This window comes from Talpa occidentalis, unplaced genomic scaffold, assembly GCF_014898055.3.
Source record: "Talpa occidentalis isolate TD23 unplaced genomic scaffold, MPIMG_talOcc4v2.1 talOcc4.12, whole genome shotgun sequence".
In the NCBI taxonomy this organism is placed as follows: domain Eukaryota; kingdom Metazoa; phylum Chordata; class Mammalia; order Eulipotyphla; family Talpidae; genus Talpa; species Talpa occidentalis.
Genome location: NW_023601212.1, coordinates 12869546 through 12890591, shown reverse-complemented (window position 1 = coordinate 12890591; position 21046 = coordinate 12869546). Strand labels below are relative to the sequence as shown.

Sequence of the window (21046 nt, the reverse complement as noted above, 5' to 3'; positions counted from 1 at the left end):
CAGTCATTTTGTTTCATTCTGAATGCTCAAAGCTTCTGAGCAGGGTCTTGGTCTCTGGACATTGTTCTCTTAAGGAAAACGGGTTGATTTGTACCAAACACATGGACCTCTCTGTGCATGGCTATAGCATAATGGTTGAGCTTATCAGGGGAAAAGATACTGGAGAATGTGAATGAGATATACAGGTGAGAGGAAAATGGCAAAGGCCTGATAAGCTCAGACCTAACTTCCTTTATCATTCTTTGTTTAGGCCTGCAGAATGTTAAGAGATTAAATTCAAAGGGCATTTTTATTTTCACTGCACATGGCTCTGTATTCCTAAGTATAATGTGATGTGTGTGTTTTTTCCAACATCACCAAGCACCAAGGTGTTTCCACCATCACCTGGAGAGAGTGTCAGATCCCACAGGTTAAGGACTCAGTCCTATAAGACTGTCCCTCCCAAGCCCCCTTTATATACCTTTTGCAAGGCCAGGTTACCACCTGTGTTTCTCACCCACCAGCTGTAAATTGCAGTTCCCACAGGCTCCTCCTTGGGTTTGATTAATTTGTGGTGCTGACTCACAGAACTCATGTTTACTTATTTACTGTAAAGGATACAGGTAATTGGCCAGGTGGAAGGGAGTCATAGGGTATGGTGTGTGGGAAGGGGCATAGGGTTCCCATGCTTACCAAGCCTGCACTTTCCCAGCATGTCCACGTGTTCATCAACCCAGAAGTTCCCAAACCCCTACCTCTTCAGTTTTTCTTCAGGCTTCACATAAGCATGATTGATTAAATCATTGGCCTTTGGTGACCTGAGCGATTGCCAACACCTCCCCTCCAGGAGGTTAGGGAGAGGGGCTGAAAGTTTCAATCCTCTAATCACAGGGTTGGTTCCCCTGGCAACCAGCCCCCATCCTTAGGTTACCTGAGGGCTTTCCAAAATTTATCTCATTAACATAACAAAAGGTACCTTCATTGGTCTTGTCACTTAGGAATTTCCAAGGATTTTAGGAATATTCCCCCAGGAATAGGGATGCAGACCAAACATATCTTACTATGAACCACAGTATTACAATAAACTATTTAAAGGATTTGATTGTTCTGAAAAGTATTAGTCCCATTTGGGCATGGCAATTTGGATGACATAGTGGTCAGTATAGCAATACAGCTAAATAGCTGGCCATTGCTGAAGGACCAGTGGCCAAAATGTTCAGTCCCCTTTGTGACTTCTGATGGAAACAAGAACTGTAAAAGGCATTTCAGTGCACCTTCCCACATTCGTGGGATGTGGGATCCTACAATTCCATCCCAAATTGCTGGGAGGGAAATACAATGTTCGGGTTGTGCGAGGATTCTACAAGGAGCAGCAAGTTGGCAAAGGTTTACAGGAAGAAATACGTCATGTACATTGAGTGAGTGCAGCAGAAGTGAATGCACAGGTGTCTGCATGGGCATTCACCCCCACAATGTGGATATTGCTAGAGACTAAAACTGGACAAAGATCACAAAAAGATCTTAGAAGGCAAAGCCGATTCTCACTACTAGAAAAGGAAAATGACAAATGCAGAGATGAAACAATTGAGAAGAGACAGGCATAAACTTTCATTAAAAAGTGCTAAGATGGGGCCTCCCCGGTGGCGCAGCGGTTGAGCTCTGGGTTGCGAAGCTGCCCCCAGCCTCTGCAGCACCGGTTCGATCCCTAGCTGCTCCCCAGCAACCAGAGGAGGGTCCCACATGGCGCGCAGACCTCTCCTGCTGCCCGCTGCTCCCCTCAGCAGTGTACTTCGGCCCTTCTGTCTGCTCTGCTCTCCACTCTGGCTCTGGTGAATTCTCTCACCCTCCCGCGCTTCTGACTGTACCCAGTGCTTGAATAAATAAATAAATAAATATTTAAAAAAAAAAAAAAAGTGCTAAGATGAAGAAAAACAGTTGAAATGTTTGAAACTTGATTCCCTTCTTCTGATCCTGTGCTTCCCTTTTGTGTTGAACATGGAACCAGTGAGCTTATAGACTCATTCACTTGAGTTGTTGGATCAAGGCTGCTTGAACAAAGAACTTTATGAGTCAAACACTGTAATAGGTATTGAAGGCCTAGACTAATGATTCCTTATCTTTTTGTGTCCCTCAGGTACAGAGCCCTGGTATTTCTATTTAATTAATGGATTTTTGAATTTCAATGTTGCCTTTGCTTTGGCTCTCTTGGTCTTACCTCTGACTTCTCTTATGGAACACCTACTGCAGAGATTTCATGGTGAGTGGCATGAAGGGTGGTAGGTTTATTGGGAGCAAAAAACAAGTAATAGCATATACCAAAAAAGTGAAAGAGAATCTTACTGATTTTATTCTCCATTTTCTTCCCATGAAAAATAGCAGCTTATTAAATTTTCATCTGTATTTGTAGCTTAAACCTATGTGAAGATTTGGTTAATAATTACAAGTTAAACTGACAAAAGGAGGAGTTTTATACCCCTTCAAATGAGAAGATGAATGTAATTTATATAATCGCTGGGGTAGACAAAAACATTTTTATTTTTTAAAAAGATTTATTTATTTATGCATACAAGAGCTGGGGTATATAGGCCAGAGGTGCAGGGGGATGAGAGGATTCACCAAAGACAGAGTGGGGAGCAGAACAGTAGGATCTACTGAAATACACTGCTGTGGGGAGCAGCGGGGAGTCAGGAGAGGTCTGCAGCGCCTGGCAAGGGATCTAATGGCAGTAGCTGCAATTGCTTCCTAGTGCTGACGCTTAACCCCTTGCACCACCAGGGAGGTCCCAACAAAAACATTTTTAAAATCTCAGGAGATAAGCCTATTCAGGCCTTCTTCTTTTTTATTTTTTTTAAAGAAATGTGTTCATGTGGCAAATTGCTTAAGATGATCAATGTTGAAGGCAAACATTCTCTGGAAAATTACTACCATAAAAAATTAGAAAATAAACCATTCTAGGAATTCCCCCAAATTTGATACTGAAGTGAGAGAAGCTTTGGACTTCCTAAGAAGTGTAATACTTAGTTCCATTTTCTTCCATGTTTACCTCATTGTGCAAGGTTTGTCCTGCCAGTTATTTTGATTGTGTGTGGCACAGTCAGTTTCTCAAATTTTGATGGCTCTGGACATCTAGGGACCATAGTTTCTGTTCATCAGATGTGAGCACATAATTCTATGAACTTGGGAAAGAGGTTGAATTTCAGACTTTCAGTCTGATTTGGATGCCATATGACTCTTGCCCCATTCTGCTTTTCTACTATTAATGGTTTATAAAAAGCTCACAGTTTTATAATATTAGAATAAAGCAGTCTTCAGAGTTGCCTTTGGTTTGTTGTAATATAATCGTAATGCCATTATGATGTTTTGTTTAAGTTTTTTAAGAGATACCCTCCCACCTTTTTCTCTTGAGGATGTCGTAAGGAAACCAGGACATTTCATCTTGGATAGTGTTCTGTATTTAGATTCAGTTGTCTGCTCCCTTGAGGTGTTAACTTACTTCTCCGTCCCTTATATTTCATCAGGATCACTTTTTTTTTTTTCTAAAGTAATTTTTTTTCTGACTCTAAAAATTATGTGCTTGTGAAAATTTGGAAATACTGTTCTTGACAGTAGGAATATACAATTTTGGTTTTAAAATGTGTAATATACACGTGTCCACCTAGTAAGAAAATGAATGCTTTCTGCTTTCTTTTTAAAAATTTATGTATGTTTTACAATGGAAACAATAATTTTTATGAAAGATAAAATAGAGACTATGTAAAGAAACAGTAAAGAAATTGCCCATGATCTTATGTAAAACTATGGTTATGATTTTGTACATTTTATGGAGGACATATCAAAATTTAGGTCACATTTAAAAAATGCGTTAGCCTAAGATACAGAAGAGAAAAAAACTTGTAGAAGATAGATTTATTTTCTTATAATTAAGAAAATTCCAAGTTAAAGTATTTTCTCAAGAGTTATAAATCCTAAATCATAGCCCCAAAATAATCACAATAAAATCTTAGGGTGGAAAGTTTTAAAAATAAGTTGTTGTTGCAGTGCAAGCATTTTTATCCCTATCTGCAAAGATAACTTAGGAATGCTCAATTAGGTGTTGCTGAGGAGGGTCTTGATCTTTTCATCCAGACTTGCTCTTTGTAGACATAGTGGACACCAGGGGGTGCTGTCTATCTACCCTTGCCAGTGATTTGTATGCTGCTCATTATCACTAACAGAAGCACAGTAGGAGAGGTCTTCTCTGTGGGGTGCAGGCTTATCACTATGTGCTCATGTACCTAACCACAGGAACTTTCCAGCAGGTGCTTGAATATTAGTGTTCATTAAATTCCTTTAATTCTTTCACATGCTTTAAGTACATTTTGGTTCCAATTTGGGATTCAGAGTGGATGGGTATTACGGAAAAGGAAAAAAAAACTTAAACACTAACCTTGCTTCAAAAGTGTTTTTATATTTGCTTTGAAGCAAACTGTCATTTGTGGCTTAACAAAAACCAGTAATGGGTTGAGAATTCAACTTTGTTGCTTTCCTTTGATCTATAGGTATTTGAACAGACTAGTTGGCATATAAGAAAGAAGATTAATATGCTAAACAACATAGCAATTCAAAATGAAGAAGTGAGTTTATGTTATGCTTTTGGTTAATCTTAGGACTCCTTAGTCTTAGTGACAGAACTCATTGGAAGAGAAGGGTTTTTTATCTTCATCAGTAGTAGAAATTATTAAACTCTGTTTCCAGTCCCCTAATTTTTTTCATTTGTGTTCTAGCCAAATCTAGTATAGGTTTCCCTGCTATATAAAAGTAGAATCTTTCTAGTTGACATGATTTGGTAAGTTATTTTTGGGGTCTGGGAATGCTATAATGATTAGTTTATATTGAGTATTTTTTGCATTCCCAGACCCCAAATATAACCTACAAAATCACACCAAATAGAAATGTTCTGCTTTTGAATACTGGGGAAAACTTGTGTCTCTCTTCGAGTATTGAATCTCTTGGGAGAGCTAAAGGGGCTCTACCTCTTTCTGCTTAACTCCTTTATTACATTAGAGAAACTGAATACAAAGAGTTGAAACATTTTAAAAGGGGTGTCTAAGACATACTCCCAAGTTTGAAAGTAAGAGAACATTGAAACTAAAGATGTTGTTTTGTTCTAATATGGTGAAAAGTGGATATTTTTCTGTCTTGCAGTCCAGAATTTAGGCCACCCATATTGGCTTACTTTGGCCCCAATGTATATTTGGTTTGTGATTTTCTTCATCCAGCCTCACAAAGAGGAGAGATTTCTTTTCCCTGTCTATCCACTTATATGTCTCTGTGGTGCTGTGGCCCTTTCTGCACTTCAGGTGAGTTTCAGCAATAAAGCAGAAATGTATATCTGCTTTATTCTGTTTCACTTTTTAAATTGCTGACTGGGTTTAAAGGCAAATTACAGAATGTTTCCTCCTAAGAGATTTTACCCATACATTAAAACCCTATTCAGGTCATATTATTAAAACTTTTTTCTATTGCTTAGCTGTTGATTATATTCATATTTGCTAATTACCTATTTACAGTGTTAATTTGTGTTACTTTGTGTCTCTTGCCAACAAGAATCCAGTTCCTATGAAAGAGGTTTATGTCATTATTTGAGCCTACTACAGAGTGGCTAATGGGAAGTCTGCTCTTCAACTATGAGAGCAGAATAAAACTTGCTCAGGTGTTTGGGGTAATATCAGGTAGTTAGCTCTATGGGGCAGTTTGTAATCCTAGCTTAGAACCTGTCCATTCCCTGTTAAAGTTGATCTTGAATATCCATGTATTTATGGCCTTAGAAGCCTCCATACAAACTCTTTCTTGACCTCTGTGACCACTTGCAGTTGGCAAAAAAGAATTAGGGTGATAGGATTTTTCCTTAACAGATTTATGGAGATATAATTCACAAACTGTGCAGTTCACCCATTTAAGGTGTATAACTTGGTGGTTTTTTGTGTATTGACAGATATGGACAGCCAGTACCACAGATATGTCCATAGATATGGACAGTCAATTTTAAAACTTTTTCATCACTTTGAAAACTCTATATCCTTTAGCTTTTGTCACCCCCTTTCCGGTATCTTCCCAGCTGGAAGCCAGCACTAATCTACTTTCTGTCTCTGTAGATTTGCCTGTTCTAGCCATGTCATATGAATGGAATCATAAACAAGTGGTCTTTGTGAATGACTTCTTTCATTTAACATAGTATTTTTAAGACTCCTTGATGTTAGGATAATAGTTTTTAAAAAAAAAACAATTTAAATTGTAATAGTAATTGGGCCTCCCCGGCGGCGCAGAGGTTGAGCGCTGGGTTGCGAAGCTGCCCACAGCCCCTGCGGCGCTGGTTCGATCCCCGGCTGCTCCCCGGCCACCGGAGGAGGGTCCCACATGGCGCACAGACCTCTCCTGCTGCCCGCTGCTCCCCTCAGCAGTGTACTTCGGTCCTTCTGCCTGCTCTGCTACCCACTCTGGCTCTGGAGAATTCTCTCACCCTCCCGCGCTTCTGATTGTACCCAGTGCTTGTAAAAATAAATAAATAAATCTTAAAAAAAAAAAAGTGTTCCTCATTAAATTGTAATAGTAATTGAACTTCATTGCATATAATTTGGGAAGTGGTAAAAAGAAAAATTAGTCCCTCTAACAAAACCCATCTTCCAGATTTTTTGCCTATCAAATATCAAAGTTGATTACAGCTGTAATCTATGACTTTATATCTCTTATAATACTATATCATAATATTCTTTATGTTGCCATATCTGTATCCATCATTTTTTTTTTTAAAAGATTTATTTATTTATTTATTTATTTATTTATACATGCACTGGGTACAGTCAGAAGCATGGGAGGGTGAGAAAATTCACCAGAGCCAGAGCAAGGAACAGAACAGGCAGACTGACGAAGTACACTGCTGAGGGGAGCAGCGGGCTGCAGGAGAGGTCTGCGTGCCATGTGGGACCCTCGCCAGCGACCGGGGACCGAACTGGCACTGCAGAGGCTGCGGGCAGCTTTGCGGCCCAGCACTCAACCGCTGTGCCACCAGGGGAGGCCCTATATCCATCATTTTAATAGCAACATAATGTTCTGAATTTAATGTACAACACTGTTAAGAAATATATTGAATTGATTATATATAATATAATGATTAGCTATAATTTGTTAGAATTTAGCTTGTATTCTTTTTTCAGTATTATAAATAAAGCTAGAATAAATATCTTTGTTTACATATTTGGATATTTTCTTTAGGTCAGATTGTCAGAAATATGAAAGAAGTTCATACATATTTATGGTTTTTGTCATATATTGCAAAATTACTTCCAAAAGTAATTCTTATCTATTGGAAAGGAAGGAAGGAAAGAAATCTAATGGGAAAGTACTCTAAGAGAGCAGAACCCATGCACAGTGTATATATTGTAATAATATTTATCTAATTTGTAAAGTAGTTTGGAGATTACTGACAGCATTTTCCTAATGTCCTGTGAGAAGAATTCTTTTTCCTGCTTGTTTAGTCAAGAGACCATTTGTTGATACTAAACACTTAGATGAAAACTTATCAGTAAGGAAAGATTTATTGAATGAGATACTTCATATATCAAAGAAAACTACCAAAACAACTTTTTAAAGTGTTTCTTTTACATTAGAACTTTATTTTATTTATTCTTTTAATTTATTTTATTTTATTTTTTAAGATTTATTTATCTATACAAGCACTGGGTACAGTCAGAAATGTGGGAGGGTGAGAGAACTCACCAGAGCTAGAGTGGGGAACAGAACAGGCAGACCGACGAAATACACTGCTGAGGGGAGCAGCGGGCATCAGGAGAGGTCTGTTGCGCCATGTGGTACCCTCACCCGTAGGCCGGGGATCGAACCGGCGCCGCAGAGGCTGCGGGCAGCTTTGCAACCCAGGGCTCAACCGCTGCGCCACCGGGGAGGCCCTAAATTAGGACTTTAAACACTAGGAGAATACGCAAATAATTTTCCTGTGTTGCTAGTGAGAGCATTCATGGCAATCCTGCTGGCTAGGCCGACCTACAGATGGTTTTACGGAGTTTGCTGTAAGCTTAGAATTTGAAATGGGTCCCTCACTCAGTGTTTGCAAATGCTCAGAGCCTTGATAGACCCTCTTCTGCTCCTCCTTTCCTCTTGGTGTTACTGTGATGTCTTGTGGTTCTGTGTATTGTGCAAGGTGTATTTCTTTTTTCAGTACATTTTCTTTCCTTCTAGAAATGTTACCACTTCGTGTTTCAACAATACCGCCTGGAGCATTATACTGTGACATCTAATTGGCTGGCATTGGGAACAGTTTGCCTTTTTGGACTCCTATCCTTTTCTCGATCTGTGGCACTATTCAGAGGTAGATGTCCTGAGACTTGGTTCTTAACGCATCTATACTTATGAGACATTTCATCTTGGGTTTTACTTGATGCCCAATTATTTAATACAGTTCAACTTACAGTAGAAGGAAAACTTTAATATAGGGAGAACTTGTAGATTTAATATTATGACTGGGATGTATTTTCTGTACCTTAAGATTGAAGAGAAGATTGAAAATACTTTTTAATGTGATTAACTCTATTTTTTTATTCTTAGTTGATTCCCTCCCCCTTTTTCTGGGTACCTTTTAATTTTGAAGATGAATTGAAATCTTAAACCCAGTATCCTGCTAATTTGTGACACAACAATGGGATCCAGCATATCAAAATATGTGCAAAATGAAGTTAAGAAATAAAGAAGGTGGAAGGGTGTAGAGAAGAGCAAGCAACAAATTACTTTTGGCAAAATAAGGCCTCTACTGTAAATATCTTCAGGAGACATCTTCTACCAATAGAGTGGGCTACCTGCTGGAGTTGCTATGGACTGTCACACTCAAATTTCACATGGGTTACAGGGGACATTAACGTACGTTATAATTAAAGGTCAGAAGCTCATCTTGCCTATCTTTGGCTTTCACAAACCTTTCTCCTTTCCAGGATATCATGGACCCCTTGATTTGTATCCAGAATTTTACCGAATCGCTACAGATCCAGCCATCCACACTGTCCCAGAAGGCAGACCTGTGAATGTCTGTGTAGGCAAAGAGTGGTATCGATTTCCCAGCAGCTTCCTTCTGCCAGATAAGTAAGTTGTCCTTTCATTCCCAGAGTTTAAAATCAAGGAGTAAAAATAGCAATCTGATGGCAATGTCTTCTTAATTTTTCTTTCATTGGGGGGTTTTCTTCAAAAATTATTGAACAATTTGCCATCCCAGAGGACTGCGGCATCAGCGTTGTGTCCAACAGACTGGGTGCAGTGGCTGGTTATGCGCCCTGCTCTGCCCCTAAGCATAGAGATCTGGGGATTTCCAAAAACACTCTGAGCCCTAGACTCCTGCTATTGGCCCTTCCTGGGGATCCATATTTAAAACTTCTCTAATGATCTGATATTAATCCACTTCTTAATGTGGCCTAGGAACTCTAGCTGGAAGAGCGTTTTTAGAGAAGAAACATTTATCATCCAACAAAAGAAAAAGTTCTCCATCAATGTATGGACCCTGGGGAATTCTGTGATTAAGACATCTGTCCCACTTTCCTTATGCTGTCTGTTGGTGGATGTGATAGCACAGACATGAAGTTCCTAGTATTTGCTTACGCCATTTAGAGAAGAGGCCTATTTAGGGAAAAGGGAAGTCAGCTTAAGATGAGTCATGATGCTCCATTCGTGGACTGGCTTCAGTAACTTGCTGGTGGTATCTTATGTGCCATAAGATCAGTCATTGATAATAAAATTAAACTTTTTTTTTCTTTTAAAGCGTTAACTTTAGCCATTACCTTTTATATTCGAAATCGTTTCATAGCTAAAGATCCTTTAGAGGACTACTTAGAAACAAAGTATTTCTCCCATAGTGTGTTCTTACATTTCACTGTTTTTCTCTGTATACCTGATGCCTTTGCTTTGATTTTGACAAGTCTGTTTGATCATGTGGTAATTGGCAATAAACCTTAAAGCTTCACTGGTTGTTTGTGATGACCATTTGGTTGCAAATTTCACGGCTGAAAGTTGGTGAAATGGGTTGAACATTTCTCAATGATTTTGGACTGAATTGTGACCTCTACCTCTCTTCTCCCTGGTTGAAGTTTTAACAGAAATTATTTTTTTTCTCCAAGTGAAATGTTTTTCACATGAAATTTTTTTGGCTTGTTTATTTCAAGTACATTTAGCAATCTGAGCCCGGTGTTTTTCTTACTCTTTTTATTTTGTTTCTGACAGTTGGCAGCTTCAATTCATTCCTTCAGAGTTCAGGGGCCAGCTACCAAAACCTTTTGCGGAGGGACCACTGGCTACCCGGATGGTTCCTACTGACATGAATGACCAGAATGTAGAAGAGCCATCCAGATATGTAAGGGCAACATTCTCCTTCTTCTTCTTTGAAAGGAATTCTAGGCCTAAAATTGGTTACATATATATTAGTGTTGATGAAATGGGAATTTTTTAGAGAGTGATTTGGGTGAGTAATATAGCAACTTTTATTGAGAAAGAATCAACTCTCCTTTTCAAGTTACCTCCTCTGTTTTTCTATGTAAAGTATATAATTCAACATATTTTCTAAACTGGGCTACAAATTCTATCATGTTGAATTTGAATCATCATTTTTAAAGACATCCTGAAACTTTTATTCCTTGCCCCATTAGAATACTTGGTGGGAAATTTCAAGTTATCAGGTAGACCTTTGACCTAGCTATTAGTATAGTCTGATTTTAGCAAATAGACAGCAAAGGCTAATTTCATAGCAAGTCCCTGGAGCAATCTCTGTCAGAGCCGTGCTCTTCTACCCACTTCTCTTGACGCACTCTGAGATCCCATGCGGATTTTATTACAGTTCCTTTGAAAGATGACACTTTTGCCATTTGATACCTGCAAGATTTTTGTGGGAAAGGTGAGAGCAATAAAGATAATACTTCTGGTTCCCAGAAACAGTAAAAGATAAGTTTATAGAATTATTAGAAAGCACATTTGGGGGCAAGAAATTTTTAACAGTTTAAATGTCAAATAAATTTCATTTAGGTGTTCCTATGTCATATGCTGAAAGTGTGAAATGCCAGGACTTCTAGTTTCATTGGAAGCAAACCTGCAGCCACATCTGGCCTTTCGTCTCTCGGATTGGGGCCAGTTAGACTTTAATAGAGACCCTTAGGGCTGAGACCCTCAGAGTAGGATTCTTCCTGAAAGCTTTAACTATAAGCTATGAATATGATTATCATAAGATACACACTGGGCCTTGCCCCCTGTGAAGGTAAGATATGTGTTCCTCTGAATGGTTTATATTACAGCTTCCTTCTAAGTTAAGCCTCTGATTCCTTTAACAATGAAAATGCCCCTGGGCAGGGAATACTGTCAGTAGTGGTTTTCATTTTGGCTGCAGATTCTCTGCTAGCAGAGAGCAGACTTCCATATACAGCGATCACCATGGGGACACTGCGTAGTCAAAAGGGTGGGGGAATACACTGTGATGGGGGAAAACAGTTTATAGTGATGTTGTCAGAGCTAAGTTCTAAGAAGAAGTAGCACAGGACTGTGAAAAAGCACGGACATTGGCATCAAGTATAGGCCTAAGTTCAAATCCCAGCTCCTTGCTTTTCTTGGTGACTTTGGGCAAATTTCTCTGTCTAACTAATTTCAGTTTCTATTTATAAAATGGGAATAATGATAACTGCTTTGGAAGCATATTATGAGATTAATATTCTATCTCTCAGTCATTTTTAGCAAATTTTCTGGTATACAGATTTTCCCACAAACATTTTTAATCGGATAATGGTATATCAGATGACTAGAGGTTTTTAAAAAAAATAAATAAACAACAAAACAACTTGGATTTAGAATCTGCCTGAATCTCTCCTTCCTTTTATTGTTCCTTAATCTCATTTTTATTCCAGTCCATCCAGACTCATGACTGCTTATCTCGACTGTGCCTGAACTGCTTGTGTGTCCCTTAGTATACCATCAAAATTCTCCTCTCTGAAGCCTTAATTCCATAGTGAGCAGTAATTCCTTTTCATGCTTTAATCATTTATCTGTACAACTCATTTAGCCATTTAATTATGTTGTCTTACATAATTCTGATAAGCATATCATATATTTCCCCATCAGATTGTGAATGCTATGCAGAGAATGGGTACACCTTATTTCTTTTGTATTTACCATGACGTCTGTGCTAGTGCTTTCAATCTAGCAGGTACCCTCTACAGGCTTTTTGACTGGAGAAATGAATATTCATCATTATAGGGATAGTGAATTTGAGAGAAAACTGATTCTGAAATCTGCAGTTGGCTACTGCACATTTCTTAGGGTCTGGTCAGTGATGTCATCTCTGGGTAAATCATATTTCCATATTCTCTGCTACCAACCATTGTTGAATTTGGTTAAGTGACTATAACTTGACCCAAAAAGGTGAAGCTTTCTCAGAATATCTATAGGAGTCACCAAAATGCTGGTTGATAAGAACTGGGACAAACAAGTCAGAGATATCAGCTGCATGTGAAGTGTCTGTCAGTGTGCTCGTAACCCTTCCTGTAGTTGAGAGTTTTCCTGCAGAGTTCTCTTTAGATTTTCCTGTGTAGTGGGCAATGTGTCCTCCAAATCCAGTCCACTTACCTTTACGTAACCTTTGGAAAGTAGAGTTATTTGATGTCTTACTGTGAACTCTACATAATTTACTATCAGGGAGTTATTTCTTTCAGTTAACTGTTTTAAAATATACTTGTTTTCCTCTGGTGATAAAAATCATATAAATTTATTGTGTGAAATAATGGGTACTGTCAATAAGAAAAAATATCTGTAATCTCATTACCTAAATATTAATCCATTGTTACTATTTTAGTGTTTTATTTATACTTTTCTTTGGCATATATATGTGTAAATGTGTGTAAACATATGTGTATATATATGTAAAGAAAAATATCAATTATTAAAAAATAATTAAATTGTAATTCTTTAAGAACCGGTGCTAGGAGTGTGACTAGAGCCAAATAACTTTATCTGGTACTTACTACATTTATGTTTGTTACTTCTGGTGTCAGTCTGGTGTCAGAATGCAAAAATAACATTCTCTGTCCCTCTTGAGCATGCTAAAAGGCAGCATTACTTGATCTGCCCTTTAGTAGGCAGTGAAAAGATTTTCACCAAATCTTGGTTGGTTTCAGTGATAAATGATTTGATCTCTCTCCTATTTCTAGTGTACATGGAAATTGGGAAATAAACAAGACTTCCTTTATTTCACGTTCCTCCTTAAACCTCTGAGTCTATCGAGTCAGGAATGAGTATAAAGGCTCTGTGGTTTCTATTGCACTGTTAAAACTATATTGCAAAAGTAATTTTTTTCTGCCTGTTCTGTCAGAGTAGGTATTGAACATCTGTTGAACATCCCATTATTGAACAGTTGACATTTTTATAGTGGTACATGACAGGATTTTCTGGCAGAATGAAAGTTTGAATTTAGTAGATATATTTAGTGGCTCTTTATTTCTTGACAAGTCTGAATTTTGGTTACTGTTTCAAGGTGAATGATGTCCTTCTAACTCCAAGTCTGGTATGTGAGTTGGGAGCTACCAAGTCAAAGAGTGAACCTTGGGAAAAAACAGCTCTTCAGGAGGGAGTGTGCAGACACTGACTTTTCTCTGACCTTGATTAATGGCTAAGCAGACTTGCAGGAAGCTTGTCCATCTGCAATCTTTGAAAAAATAATCTTTGTCATTTACTACTTGTTCCCCAGACAATAAATAACATAGTCAGTTCTGCTATAACATGATATAAAATAGTTCAAAATCACTGCATGGTAAAAACCCTGAGGCTTATGGAGAAAATGGGGTTAGAGACAAAATACTCACAAATTGTCTAGTGACACATAACAAAAGAGATAGGAAACCATTAATAATGGTAGCATGGTTTTGCATGTAATTGACTATAGTACAAGTAATGAGGTTCCTTAGGATGTTAATAATAGGTCTACCATATGATCCATAGTTCCACTCTAGGTATTTACACAAAACATGCAAAAACACTAAATTGAAGGGATACATGCACTGCTATCTTCATTGCAGCACTATTTATAATAGCCAAGTTAAGAGAAACAACCTAAAGTCCCATCCACATATCAGTGGATTAAGATGTGGTGTGGTATATATATGGTATATAGGTGGTATACACACACACACACACACACACACAATGGAATACTGCTCAGCTATAAAAAAAATGAACTGTTGCTATTTGCAACAGCATGGATGGAACTGGAGAGGATGATGCTAATTGAAATAGTTGAAAGGAGAAGAATGAAAAAGGATTTCACTTGTGAAATAGAAAACAAAACAAAGCAACTGACAAGACTAAACCAAAGTAAACCCTAGAAATATAATTGCAGAATTGAGGCTTCTAGAGCAGGAGTAGGTGTGGAGGAACAAAGTGGCCTCGTGTAAAGTACTATGGATGCTTTGATGGGGTCAGTGTGCAAACATATGTCTGAGGAAGTGTGAACCTATACCACTGTTACCTCAGTGAAGAAAAATAAATTCTAGGTTAAGTAGAATATGTGACTATAGTATATAAACACTACAATAATGTGATATTTTACCTTAAAAAGACTTGGGTACCAATTTCAAAAATAGGAACTATCAGGAGAATACAAAAGCCTGGCGAAATGATGCAGTGGCAAGAACATTGAGCAGGGAGTTCAGAGAGCCTGTCATTCTTTTCTGGAATTGAATGAAGTGTATTTCTTCTTATGTGACTGTGAGTTTCTAAAACCCTTGAAATATCTTTACATCATTCCGATATACTGTAACTACACCTGAAATCTTGTTGCAGTGTTTAGTTTTCAACATATTGCATTACCTGTTTTCTCATCAGATACTTTGTGGTGACACTTTTTTTTTTTTTAAGATTTATTCATGCATACAAGAACTGGGGTATGGGCCAGAGGTGTGTGTGGGGGGAATTCACCAGAAACAGAGTGGGGAACAGAACAGGCAGACTGAGTTAAATACACTGCTGAGGGGGGTAGCTGGTGAGACAGGAGAGGTCTGCTGCGCCATGTGGGCGGCTCCCTGGCTGGGGATTGAACTCTTGCTGCAGTGGTTGCAGAGAGCTTCATAAGTTGCATCTTAACCCCTTGCGCCACCAGGGAGGCCCTGACACTTTTTTTTTTTTTTTTTTTTTTTGGCGTTGAGGAACTGGGGTGTAGACCAGAGGTGCAGGGGGTGAGAGGATTGACCAGAGACTGAGTGGGGAGCAGAACAGGCAACTTTACTAAAACACACTGCTAACGGGAGCAGCTGGCAAGATGGGAGAGCTTTGCTGCACCATATGTGGGTTAGCTCCCTGGCTGGGGATGAAACTCAGGCCATAGGGGGTGATAGTGCTGAGACTTAACCCCACCCCCACCCCAGGCCACCAGGGAGGCTCCCTGTGGTGAAATGTCTTATCTAGAGAAATGATTCAGTCCTGGACGGGGCGTCTAATGACCCAAGATGGCAGTCTGCAGGCTGCTTCTGTCTCAAAGGGAAAGTGTACTGCCAGGGGTACACCGTGCTGCCAGGGGTACGCCGTGCTGCGTCTTGCCGCTCCAGTGTGATGCTGATGTTGGAGTATTGGGAAGTATCACTGAATGCTGCAGCCCTGGCAGTCTGTCCTACAGCTGCTAAGGGAAAGCTGTAAGAATATTATTGCCCAATTCTTAGCTTACCCCTCTCCCCAATGAAATGCACACCTCCTATTACTGCTATCTTGACTTCTGTCTCAGGCCTTATCTTTGAGAATATTTATTTTTGTTTACATCTTGGATGGTATTAAATTGTCCTCCTTTGCATATGTTCCCACTAGGATGTAAATAAACAATATGATAGTGGTTATCAATAAATTAACTGAATCTTCCTCCCCTCCACCTTTTTTTTCTTTTGGTTTAGAGGTGCTGATTTGTTCTCCAGAGCTTCTAGCGGGTTGTTAGAAACTGAAAGAAGTCAGATTTCTTTCAAAATGAGTCTTAAATGCCTGTATTTTACAAAATTTTAAATTAAGGCATATTTTTAGCTTCAACAGCTGGTTGATATGTAGCCTGTGACTAATGAAATGAAACACGTTTTGTTTCATGATCATGTGTTAATGTCACCCTATAATTTTGTTATTTTTGATGTAAGAAAGAATGATTAAATCTGAAGAAACAAAAAAAAAATGAGCTCTTTGGTTACATTTGAAGGAAGATTCAAATCCAGTCTTGATTTTTGAATTGTAAATGAAGTGGTTATGGAATGTTGCATCAGATTTCGCACTGTGAGATACGGATGAAACTGAGAGAAGAAACTCTTCTTTCTGATTCTCTTATACCTAAGCTGTGCTAGTCACTTGGTGCTACTAGGGATTCAAACTGAGAAATCTCAAACTGAAAAAGGGTGCAGTAAAATTGTATATATAGCATGAGCCATGTTTCATGAGGAAAATCTCTGCAGAGAAAAACAATCTGGGACACATACTGACAGGTTGATGGTGATTTTGGGGTGATTTTGCTGTTCCTGTCATTCTACTCTTTTGTACATTTTCCCCAACTGGTCTGCCAAACCTCTTTTTTTTCTACAGGAGTTCCTTGCAGATTGAGCAAAGGAGAGCTACTGGTGTTTCTTTTTATTATTGTTGTGGACAGTTCTTCCTTGCCCACTTACCCTGCCCAGTACCCCAATAATTATGCATTATCCATTTCTCCTTTAAAATCCTACTTTAGGGTTTTAATGGTGAGGTTTTGATAGTGAATTTATAAGTAATTTTTAACTAAAAATTTTTCATGATCATATTTTATTTTCATCATTCAAAAAAATAATCATAGAGGGGTTATAGATACCAAATTTTTGTAATGTCCCAGGTTTTAGCTGGACATAGCAGGAGTCCAGTGCCTGCTCTACCTTTTTATTTGCTGCCTTCCTTTAACATGTTGATTAAATGCTTCACCATAGGTTTTTATTTCTGAGTCTTGTCTGTTTTCTTTTGAAAATTATTTAATTCTCCCTTCTCTGTAGTTTTAAAAAATATCACATCTTCTGGACCAAAATATCTAATTTTGTAATTTTATCTGGATTTTTTTCTTCTCTTTCAGATTTTTAGTTTAAAAATTTCTTCATTAAATTGGAAGCTTTTCTAAAAGCATGTTTTTTTTTGATGTAAGAAAGAATGATTAAATTTGAAGAAACAAACAAAAAATGAGCTCTTTGGTTACACTTGAAGGAAGATTCAAATCCAGTCTTGATTTTTTTTTTTTTTTTTTTAAAGATTTATTTATTTATTTATTTATACAAGCACTGGGTACAGTCAGAAGCGCGGGAGGGTGAGAGAATTCACCAGAGCCAGAGCGGGAGCAGAGCAGGCAGAAGGACCGAAGTACACTGCTGAGGGGAGCAGCGGGCGGCAGGAGAGGTCTGCGCGCCATGTGGGACCCTCCTCCGGTGGCCGGGGAGCAGCCGGGGATCGAACAGGCGCCGCAGAGGCCGCAGGAAGCTTCGCAGCCCAGCGCTCAACCGCTGCGCCACCAGGGAGGCCCCCAGTCTTGATTTTTGAATTGTAGATGAAGTGGTTATGGAATGTTGCTTGGCCTTGATGAACTCTGTTCACTCAAGTTCACTTGGTCTTGACGAACTCACTAATGTATGTATAAGTCATAATCCAGAACAATACTCCTGTGATTTGACCCCATTGTTTACATTCAGCTGTTCCCTTCCCTTATCTTCATTTTCCAAAATCCCAACCTTTAACTTGAAACGAGATAGAAAATATCTCTTTGTTTCAAAGACCTTCAGTACCCTAACTGTGACCTCAGCATCACAGAGAGACAATCTGGCTTTCTTCTCGTTTGTTTATGATGTTAAATGGCAGTGTGGTGTTCGGCAGATTTGTGTCTTAGCTCGTTCAACTGTCAAGTTTGATATATTGCAGGAAGATGGGATAGTTCTCTTTTAGCTATGTCATGCATCTTTTCACATAGATGCTTCTGAACTCTGTCAGGGTCATTTATGAAAACTAATTCAAAGTGTGGGAGCTGCAGTTTGCCTCACTTAACTTACCCTCTTTCTCCTAGTCTGGCTGGCTGGCTCACTTAACCTGTAAGTCTTTACAAAGTTAGTTTGCTGTTCCTGTCATTCTACTCTTTTGTACATTTTCCCCAACTGGTCTGCCAAACCTCTCTTTTTCTATAAGAATTCCTTGCAGATTGAGCAAAGGAATCTTTTTATTATTATTGTGGACAGTTCTTCCTTGCCCACTTACCCTGCCCGGTACCCCAATAATTATGCTTTATCCATTTCTCCTTAAAAATCCTACTTTAGGTTTTTAAAAAATAATTTATTCTTAACACATGTAATGTAGACAGCCCTGTTATTTATATTAGTAGAAAAACTGGTACATAAATCATTCATCATTCTTATTCTTGGATATATTTTGCTATTAACTTTCAGTGTGAGAATATATTGGGAATTCACAGAATTTCGGTAAACTAGTAAAGTTACCCAGTGAAGTCCAACATGGAAATCACCAGAACATTGGTTGCCTCCTCCTTCCATTTCCCTTTCCTAGATCTTCCCAGCATCTCATTTCACTTCATAAGTTGATGCAAAATTTTTTTAAAGATTTATTTATTTATGCATACAAGAACTGCAGTACAGGCCAGAGGTGTGGGGGTGAGAGCATTCACCAGAGACAGAGTGCGGAACAGAACAGGAGGAATGACTGAAATACACTGCTGAGGGGAGCAGTGGGCGAGACAGAAGAGGTCTACTGCGCCAGGTGGGTAGCTCCCTGGCCGGGGATCGAACTTGTGCTTCAGTGGTTGCGGACAGCCTCATAGGTTGCATCTTAACCCCTTGCACCACCAGGGAGGCCCAGTTGATGCAAATATTAACCTAGGCAGAGCTTCATCTATTGAATGGGTTAATGAAAATAACTGAAGAGTTTGGATTTTAAAAGCTTTTTCCTCTTCTCAGATTTCAAAACATATACCAAGAACTGGCAATATTATCAATTGACTGATTAAGCAGAAAAAATATGATAATAATGATAATAACAAAATATTTTGTAAGCATGTTTTGCCAAATGTGCATAGTTAATACTTAATTTCCCCTTACTTTTTATCTATACTTTGGCATAATTACTTTGTTGATTAAATGTCCTTACAAATTTATCTGGTATTGTCCATTTTAGGTAGTAAGCTACAACAGGACAGGTATCTATCTGTATATTTATCTTCCTCTGGTTCTTTTTAAAATTATTATAACAATCTAAAACCCTTACCAAAAATTGAAATTTTTGGCAAAAATGATATACATATGACATTTTTTTCGATATGACATTTTGTATGCATGACTCACCTTAATTCTAAAGTAGAAATTCTCTGAAAGTTGTAGATTTTTCTTTTATTTCATAATTTGCTACCTAATGATGGTGGTGTGAATGACCTTGAATATTAAAATGAATGATTTTCATTCTACTCTATAGGTGCATTCCTAAAAATAGATTCTCTAAAAATATATTTTAAAAATCAAATTTACAAAAGAAATCCTGAATTTACTATTGTATTTTGTATGTAGTAGGTTTGTTGATATTAAGGTATGTTCTTTTTTTTCAGTTGGTATTTTTTTTTCTAACTTTATTTTTTTATTGAGGTATGTCCTTGAGAACTAAGAGATACACAAATGGGGCTTCATTGAGTGACAGTACCTCCATCCCAGTTTCTCACTCCCATGTACTGCTCATTTAACAAGAAAGACAAATTGTTTGCTTGATACTTCTGATCTATTGGTCATGACTTACTAGAGTGTGGGGTTGAAAAACATGATGAGACTGGGTCTAGGCTCAGGGAAAGAGTGCTACGATTGATGAGTGATGTCTAGCATGAGCAGAGAAAAGGAAAATAACTGTCTATGCTTTCTGTATTTGTCATCACCCAGCTTCAGGATAGATCTGTGTGGTTTATTCTAGGCTCTCTCAGTAAGATATGTGACCTATACCCAAACTATATGTTTTATAGTGATAAAGAACTTAGAATTGAAAAGTTCTGTAAAAAATTTAACATTTTTTCATGTTCAGGTCCACAGAATTTCCCTAACCCTTTCCATATTTAGCAGTGTCAGAATAACAATGATAATATCTTGGCTTTAAATAACTCCTTGAGGGCCTCCCCGGTGGCGCAGCGGTTGAGCGCTGGGTTGCGAAGCTGCCCACGGCCTCTGCGGCGCCGGTTCGATCCCCGGCTGCTCCCCGGCCACCAGAGGAGGGTCCCACATGGCGCGCAGACCTCTCCTGCCGCCCGCTGCTCCCCTCAGCAGTGTACTTCGGTCCTTCTGCCTGCTCTGCTCCCCGCTCTGGCTCTGGTGAATTCTCTCACCCTCCCGCGCTTCTGACTGTACCCAGTGCTTGTATAAATAAATAAATTAAATAAATCTTTAAAAAAAAATAAATAAATAAATAAATAAATAAATAACTCCTTGACATCAGCAAATTCAGAGAACTGAATGATCCTATTTTGCCTTTGCCATTCCTTACAAATAATGTATCTTCAACTATGTTGAGTGCTAGATGTGAAACAGACTTTAATTGTCCAAGTACCAGCCATGTAAAAATCAGATCTTGTGTATTTGTTCCCCCAGTTGTAGGGATGTCTTTCAGTATAAAAATGTATCTAGTGATGAGCAAGAGTAGTTCTCAGAAGAGTGGACTCCTCAAGGTGGAGTGTATTTACAATTGTGATGAAGTTATTTTCCTTCCATGATCCTTTCTAAAAATTGAGAGGAATCTTAATGGTTTGCAGTTCAGACCCTTTGGAAGATGGTGAAACCTCTGAGGCTAGGTTAAGTCACTTCTCTAAATTACAAAGGCAGCCTTTTGGGAGGTTCATTTTCTAGATGCAAATGGCATGTTTAAATAAGAGTGTTGAGTTGAGGGTAGTGGGTATAGATCATTATTCTGGGTTTTTTTTGTTGTTGGTGGTGGTGGTGTCATTTTGGAGAGAGCTCTTTCAAATACTTGCTCTACAGTTACTTGCTGATATAATCTATAC

The 21046-nt window shown here is 38.5% G+C and overlaps 1 protein-coding gene across 3 annotated transcripts in view; it reads left to right on the top strand.

Annotated features, from left to right (window-relative positions):
• ALG9 (ALG9 alpha-1,2-mannosyltransferase) overlaps positions 1 to 21046 on the top strand; it is a 68333-nt gene that overhangs the window by 18643 nt on the left and 28644 nt on the right. For all 3 annotated transcript variants that reach the window (XM_037505245.2, XM_037505246.1, XM_037505247.2), the window contains exons 9-13: positions 2114 to 2236; positions 5164 to 5318; positions 8212 to 8341; positions 8958 to 9105; positions 10234 to 10363. In XM_037505245.2, coding sequence (XP_037361142.1) covers positions 2114 to 2236; positions 5164 to 5318; positions 8212 to 8341; positions 8958 to 9105; positions 10234 to 10363 — 686 coding nt within the window. The remainder of the gene's footprint in view (positions 1 to 2113; positions 2237 to 5163; positions 5319 to 8211; positions 8342 to 8957; positions 9106 to 10233; positions 10364 to 21046) is intronic.